This window comes from Halyomorpha halys, unplaced genomic scaffold (assembly GCF_000696795.3).
Source record: "Halyomorpha halys isolate HHAL.00 unplaced genomic scaffold, Hhal_1.1 Scaffold896.1, whole genome shotgun sequence".
Lineage (NCBI taxonomy): Eukaryota > Metazoa > Arthropoda > Insecta > Hemiptera > Pentatomidae > Halyomorpha > Halyomorpha halys.
This window is the reverse complement of record NW_027112585.1, coordinates 165,448-173,271: the sequence shown is the minus strand read 5'-3', so window position 1 is coordinate 173,271 and position 7,824 is coordinate 165,448. Positions and strand designations below refer to the sequence as shown.

The following is a 7,824-nucleotide window of genomic DNA, read 5'->3' as shown; positions in this document are numbered from 1 at the left end:
ATTTAATTCAATATTTTGTATAATTCTTAATTTGTTTGTATACTATTCCTTTTCAATTGTATGTTACTCTAAATGTTCTTGTTATCTCTTTTGTTCTATAGCCCTGATGAAGACCTGAAACTCAGGTCGAAACGTCGGCATAAAATAAATAAATATGATTTTGTTTATTTATGTTGTTCTTTGCTGACCGCACCCCCTGACAAACTTCTCCAATCATCTATCTACAGTCAACTATCTACACCTCATTATTTTAAAAAACTTTTATCTCGATAATTATTGAATATAAATAAAGAGGTCTCAGATTTTAGAGAGTTTATACTTCTTTAAAAAAAGTTTCTTTAGTTTTTATCGTGCTGTGCTAGCTTTAAAGATATTAGGCATTAAGTGAGAAATGAGTGATAATTCTAGACTTTACAATATTTGTCAACCATTTTGTTATTTATTCTCATTTTTAAAACCAATAATATAATATTTTTCAGCATGAAATTGTGTGTAAATTGACACCTAACAAAATTTTTTTTTTATGAGTTTAAAATAATCAAGATGATGACCAAGAAAAGCAATACTCAGGTTTTTCTATACTTTTAGTATGTAAAAAAGAACAACAATATGTATTTGAGGTTTTGTCTTATAAGTTTTTTCAAAAGGAAAATTGCAAAAATCAATATTTGTTATTATTTTAAAGTAGAGGTGTACACATCACACGTCATTTTTTCCTCTTACGATCCAAAACATTCTTTCAACCATTTGTACTGATGAGCTTATGATCATTTTACACATCTTTTGTTTTTGTTTCAGGTCCATTATAGGATGTGTGAATTCATTAATTCAGTCTAGAAATAAACATTTAACTAATAAAACTTTAAATTTAGAACAGTATGAGTTTAGCTATGATCGTGTAAGTGCTTTATGTCATTTAAAATATGATAGTAAATAGTAAAAGAATTGTTATTATTACACAATGTTGACCTTCTCATCAAAATTTGGGATGCTTCAACACACTTATTTATTTAACTAAATTTTACCTGCCCAAACGTGTCAAGTGATAAGCCCCACCCACCAACTTAACCTAAAAATAGACTTGTTTACTTGCAAACTAAATTTTAACTTGCAACTTGTTACTAAATTCTCTGTTCACATGTGGTTAGCCACTTAAAATTTAATTATCTTCTTAACAACTTAATATGTGTAAACCAGGCATCAGGGTTGTCTTTCATCCCGTATCTCCTGGAACACTCCCATTTTTGATCCCTCGTCCTGCTGGCCCTTATCGCAGGATGCGATTTTATCAGTGTTTCCATGATCCTTATTAGTAGAGGAGAGTGATGAAACTTACATATTTTAAACCTGGAAAATAGTAATATTTTTTTCAAAATATCACAAGAAATTGTTTGGGAATGCAAGAAAGCCTGCAGTTCTACTGACTGTTCCACTTAGGTAAGGATTTGGAAGTTTAACAATAAAGTCCTCTCTTTGTATAAAACTTTTGTCCAGTTTTTGTGGAAAATAGAAACAATTTAATTCTTCTTTTTTTTCTTAAAAAATTGGTACAATTTTTTTTCCTATTCACATTTACAATTTTTTTAGCAAAGTGTTTTCATGGATTTTTTAATAAGAAATTTTAGTATAACATTTGCTCCGCACTAATTGTTGTTGCTCTATTGATAATACATTGATTCTCCCCTTTTGAATGAGGTTCTGCTACATAAAAATCAGTGTCCAGTTCACTGCCATCTTGGGCGCTTATTTTATTTCTGAAATCATCTTCATCACTTGAACTAGATTCACATTTTTTTTTTTTTTTTTACTTTTTTCTCCGACCTTATTATATTTCTTTTCTACTTGCAACCTTTTTTTTATTTTCCTTTCATATTTTTCGGCTGATCTTTGATCTCGTTTTTCAGGAGTGTGTGATGACTCATGACTTTCTTCTCTAACCATTCCCACATTTACTCTTGGTGGAGCCTTGGGGAATGAAAACATATCATCTGGAGAAAAATTATTAGATGGTCTAGGGCTCTTCATTCATCTTCAGGTGTAATCTCTCTCATAGAGAGTGATTGTTGTTTCTCTGCTAGATTAGGCCTGTCAGTAACTTGACTAGTTAGGAATTTGTCTTCACTGAATATATTTGTATTAAATAGGAATATCCCAGATACCCAAAAACCACTCACTATATTTTTATTTGAAGGTTCGCCTCTCAGACCAGCAATTTCATAAATATAAATAGTTTTCCCAGAATGGTTTGTCATCTATTCAGCAGCTACAGCATCAAAATAACTCTAAAATGAACTAAGCACAGAGTGATCTAATGGCTGTAGTTTATTAGAATATGTGAGGTTATTGTCAAAAGTACAAGAACCTGATCTGGCAAAATAAATTGCCTCCACATTTACATGACTGTCATGGTTATCTATTATAAGTAATTGTTCATTTTCTGTTGGATAAAATGTATCATTTTGAAAATGATATAAATAACCCATGAAATTGGAAGCTATCATCAAACCTGAACTGTGGAAACTGCTGATAAGCCTGGAGGAGCTCCTTGGAGCATTCTATCTTGCCAGATCACTCTTGGGACATGTTTGCCACTTGCATTAACACTGGAGCATATAGTGACCTGTTCTCCTCTTTCTCTAGATCTCATTTTTCCAATATGCTTGGCTCCTTTGTTCAGAAATAATTTAAGCTAATTCGTACTCTGTAGTAATGCCAGTCTCATTGACTGTCCATATTCATTGAGCTGAAAAGTTATACCTCCCATTAAGTTTTCTTAAATTTTTAAAACAAGCCACACAGTGCCTATTAACCACAGTAATTTAGGCAAATTTACTTCTTTGGACCTTATTATCCTACATTTTCAACATATTTTTAGTTTTTTGTATCATTTTCAGCCCCGAAGAAGCCCTGCAACGAGAGGCAAAACATCAACAAATATAGTTATTTACTATTGTTTGTTCCTTTTGACCACACCCCAACCATCTTCTTCATATTTTTGTTACAATGTTATAATCTTCATATTTAAATTTTTTTCAATACTTATTTTTTAAATATTTAAAACAAAATTCATTAAATTCCTTGCTTATTCATGGTCAAATAGCAGCTGAAACACTTATAGCATTACTGGAGGACAAGCTATCCCACAGGTCTTATGGGAACTCTTTCCATTAAGCCAGTGAATCTTGATAATGATAAATCCAAACAGTGAAATCTTGATAATGAAATACAGTGTAACAGTTAGCTAGTGATATCTTCTCTCCAATCTAAAGAATTTTGAGTATTATAAATATAATCTCATTAAATGTGGTGACAAATAGTGAATCACAGATTAGTGAAATAACCATAACACATGATCAATAGATAATTGCTACTTCCATAATACATTATTAATATTTCATTGTTTACTGGAAGATCACTAATTTCACTGTTTAGCTTATCATTACAAAAAGCATGTGCCATTAATTTGTAATAACAGGAGTCATAGACACTTTCAGCACATTAATGCTACATTGAACCCTATATTCAATCAATTTAGTTTGAAAGGGAAACCAGTATCACCCATGAATGATTCTTTTTGAAATAATTTTAATGTATAAATAATTGCTTGTTTCTCTAGAAAGCAATTATGTATTCATAAATTTAGTTTTATTAGTCATTAAAATCTTTGATCTTTTGTTAGTGTTATATATATTATATAATTTTATTGCATTCTTTCAGTACCTACATGCTACAACTGACCTTATTGCAGCTATTGATGGTTATAGTAAAATGGTGTTTAAGTACATGATACCATGCCAAACACCCATAATAATTGAGGAAGAGAGTATTGTAACTGAGCTGATGGTAAGTTAAAAAAATGTTCGACTCATTTTATTTAACTCATAATGATGATTATTAAAACTCTTTATTATCCTAATCAATATATATATTTCACGGATATATTCATATATATTTAATGGATATATATTTCACGAATTAATTTTTTAGAGAATTTATGCTTCCTACTTATGTGTTGATCAAGCATAAGTGAGGTCCTATTAGAACTTGACTATTTGTCTGCTGGTTTGTTACCTGATTAGGGCCATACATATTATTTGATTTTCTAAGAAAATGCAAAAAAAAAAAAAAAAAAAACTACAGAAAAAGGTACCAATGTTTATCTGCAAAATACAAGAGATAATTTTCTTAATGAGCAAATGAATCTATACCTCATTCATCTCAATGATTTGATCTGTTAGGTTCCAAATACTCCTTTTGCTTTTCAATTCATTAGTTAAAATTATTTTTATAATTCCTATTTAACACTGCTCCATAACAACATAATATTACTCAATACTTGATGGCTTTGAACAGTTCCTTGACATCTTCCATAAGTTCTTGGAACAGGATACATTTTCTTCTTGATGTAAGACCAAAAAATTATTCTCGTAAATTTTGCAGGTTGAAAAGATGTATAGATTGGTGTTAAAGCCGTCAATCGATCCTTCTAAAACTGACTCTGCTTTCATCAAATTTGATCCAAGCCTCTCCACCTCTTATGAAGGCAAAGATATTGAAGTTCAGGTAAGCTTAATCCTGATTAATGGTTTTTACTATTTTATTTAAAGCTACAGAGTCATTCGTATATTATTTGACTTTTTTTGGCAAAGTTGGTGACACTTAACTACAATTTTAGTATACTATCCCTCCTGCCTCAATTTCTAACATTTCCTCCTGAACTGTACACCCTTTATATACTTAATTCTGAATATAAAGACAAACGAAATGACTTAATATGTGTAACAACAATTATTCATTCAATGTTTAACACTAAACTATTTTTTCTTTAAATTTTTAAATATTGTTTAAAAAAAAATACGATGTTTTTTCTTTCTTCACTCAAAATACATACTAACATTAAAATATCTGCTCTTCATTTATGGAGATTAAAATATCTCTAGAATATATATATTATGTACATACCGAGTACAGATTCCTCTTCTTTGAATATAATCAATCACATATTGTCACTGTATCTTTTTGAAACCATCTTCTAAACTATTGTTTTTTGTTTTGTTTTCAGTTTTTGAGCAAGCCTTAATATAAATTTTCTTTTCATTGATTAACTTATTATTTTTAAACTGTTCATTTAACAGTTGAAGAGGTAGCTGTAACAACAGCATATTCTCCAAAAGTTACATTTAGCAGCTATGAACATTCATGTTTTTGTAAAGATGTGTTCTGAATTTTCTATTGGACTTATATTATCTAGTTGCAGTCTACCTTTTGATTAACTGTTGATTAAGAGGATCAAACGAATGTATCACAAGTTTTGGATTTTTAAATCACTATAAAAAAAAAATACATATGAGGGTAAGTCAATATATATCTGCAATTTATTTATATTTTTGTTTATGTTGGTAGCACTGTCGTTTTGTGTTGATGATGCATGCTTTGTTTATTTGTTGTTATGTCTATGCTAGTTTCAAGCTGCTAGGTTAGTTTTGTTATCACTGTCTTGCTGTTAATCATGGCTGCTCTCAGTAATCCGTGTTTTGTGTTCCGAAGGAGGATAAGCAGCCAAAATTCATCGAAGACTTTTGCCACAATGGAGTGTTTACAAATGGATTGAAAAATTAAAAAATGGTTGCAGAAGTGTTACACACAATGAAGGAGCCGGACAACCATTTACCACCACAAATGAAGAAAACATTGAGTATTCACATGAAATGGTGCTCTGAGACAGAAGAGTAACTATTGACTAAGTGGCACATACTCTGTAAATTAGTCACGGTTCTAACTACGAAATCATCCATAGCAAACTTGGGTTTGTGCAAGATGGGTCCCAAAACAACTCACACAGTTGCATAAACAAACACGCTTGGGCACCTACCAAAAACATTTGGATTGCTATGGTAACAAACAGGACAATTTCTTAGACAGAATCCTTACTGGTGATAAAACATGGATCCATCATTACGAGCCAGAAAGTAAACAGCAGAGTAAGGAATGGTGTTAACGCCATAATATATAATTGCCTTGTAAATAATTGTAAATAGTATTTGAGTTTCATTAGTATTTAATTTAATTACATTATTTTTTATTTGTATTGTTTTATTTAGATTTAGTTATTTGAAAAGAAAAATGTGTAATTATATTTGTTTGTAATAATGAGTAATAGAGACAGTTGCTAGGGGTGATAATTGTTGCTAAGAAGCGTTACCTAGCAACGGACCAACCATCTTAGTTTTTTTAGAGCAGTTCCGGCTAATTAGTGGCCATGGTAGCGTCTAAGCACCCCTGTCTGCCCTTATAATTTAGTAGTTTGGACATTTTTAGTGAGTTAGTGAGTCATTACAGTTCGGAACCAGACCTTTTCTGTGTTTCCACTTTATTAATTGCAGTTCTGACTAATAAGTGGCCCTGATAGCGTCCTTAGCAGCCCTGTCTGCGTTTATAGTTTGGACATTGTTGAGTGTTTTAGTCGTCACTACAGTTCGAAACCAGACCACTTCTGTGTTTCGACTTTAATATGAGTACCGGATAATTAGTGGCCATGAACGTGGGTAACCAGCCCTGTCTGAGTTCATTTTGTCGGCCCACCCAATACATTAACACGACTATTGGATATTTGGACCATTGCAGCGATTTATTTAGCAACAAGAGCTGCGACTTATCTCGGCAGTACTCTTCCTCGGATCTATCGGAGTGGAGCAAACGTTTCGTCGAGCAGTATTTATTTTACATGTTTATATTGTTTGTAAATTTGTCTCTTTTGTTTTCTTAATTTATTTATCTAATTTTATTTTTACTTGTATATTTTGTTTATGTTAGTTTTTACTTAGTTTTTTTTTTTACCATGTTTAAATTGTTAAACCAAATAAATGTTTAATCCGAGCCAGTTTGTTTTTTTTGTTAATTTTTAAAGCCTTCCAACAAAAAGACATAGTCGATTTGAGGTAGCTTTAACAAATGAAAACATCCAAATTCGTCACGCAAGAAAAAGTTCAAGACCCAACCGTCCGCAGGAAAACTGATGCTTACAGTTTTTTGGGACTCACAAGGTCCAGTACTGGAACATTATGAGGAAAGGGGGACAACAGTAAACAGTGTATGTTAGAGTGAGATGCTTACTGCTAAACTAAAGCCTCCAATTCAAAGTAAACACCGAGGACTGCTGTCAAAAGGTGTTGTGTTGTTGCACAACAATACCCATCCGCATATGGCTGCCAAAAGATGTTGTACTGCTGCCAAAAGGTGTTGTGTTGTTGCACAACAATGCCCATCCGCATACTGCTGAAATGCTCCAAAAACTCAATTTTGAAGTGCTGTCTCATCCACCATATGTTTCCTATGTTACCCCTTCTGACTATCACTTGTTTGGAAGGAAGAAAACTTGTTTTTTTGGTTCATTCGTTGCTTAGACGGGAGATGGATGACATCGCCTAAAGGCAGGATGTCCGGGAGATCCCTTTGCCACTCTCAGTGGTAGACATCTTGAAAAAAGGAGAGTCACCCAAGAAGAAAAAGGGACTCTGTTTTGGATCGCCTCATGAGAGGACTTCTCCTGAAAGGGGATGTGAAGAGAATCTTTTGTTGACCTTTAAAAATAGCATTTTGGGAAAGAAGACAAAATGTACTGTTTACAGTTAGTGAGTGTTTGTTGAGAACAAAGAGAGAGTAATTGGTTAATATTGCTCAAAATAGAATTGAAGCAGATTTGTAAAGATAGCTAATAAATAATTTAATTCAGTGTCATTTGTCGCTAAATGTATGTTCTGATTGCCTAGAAACACGCCCTAAGATATAGGGTCTAAAATGCTATAAAATTTAAATAAGATACTA

At 32.0% G+C, this 7,824-nt stretch overlaps 1 protein-coding gene across 4 annotated transcripts in view; it reads left to right on the top strand.

Annotated features, from left to right (window-relative positions):
• Positions 1 to 7,824, top strand: part of LOC106686902 (polycystin-1) — a gene marked incomplete at its 5' end in the record, with an annotated part of 102,262 nt that overhangs the window by 45,476 nt on the left and 48,962 nt on the right. For all 4 annotated transcript variants that reach the window (XM_067050378.1, XM_014430502.1, XM_014430499.1 and 1 more), the window contains 3 exon segments: positions 799 to 898; positions 3,718 to 3,843; positions 4,441 to 4,563. In XM_067050378.1, coding sequence (XP_066906479.1) covers positions 799 to 898; positions 3,718 to 3,843; positions 4,441 to 4,563 — 349 coding nt within the window.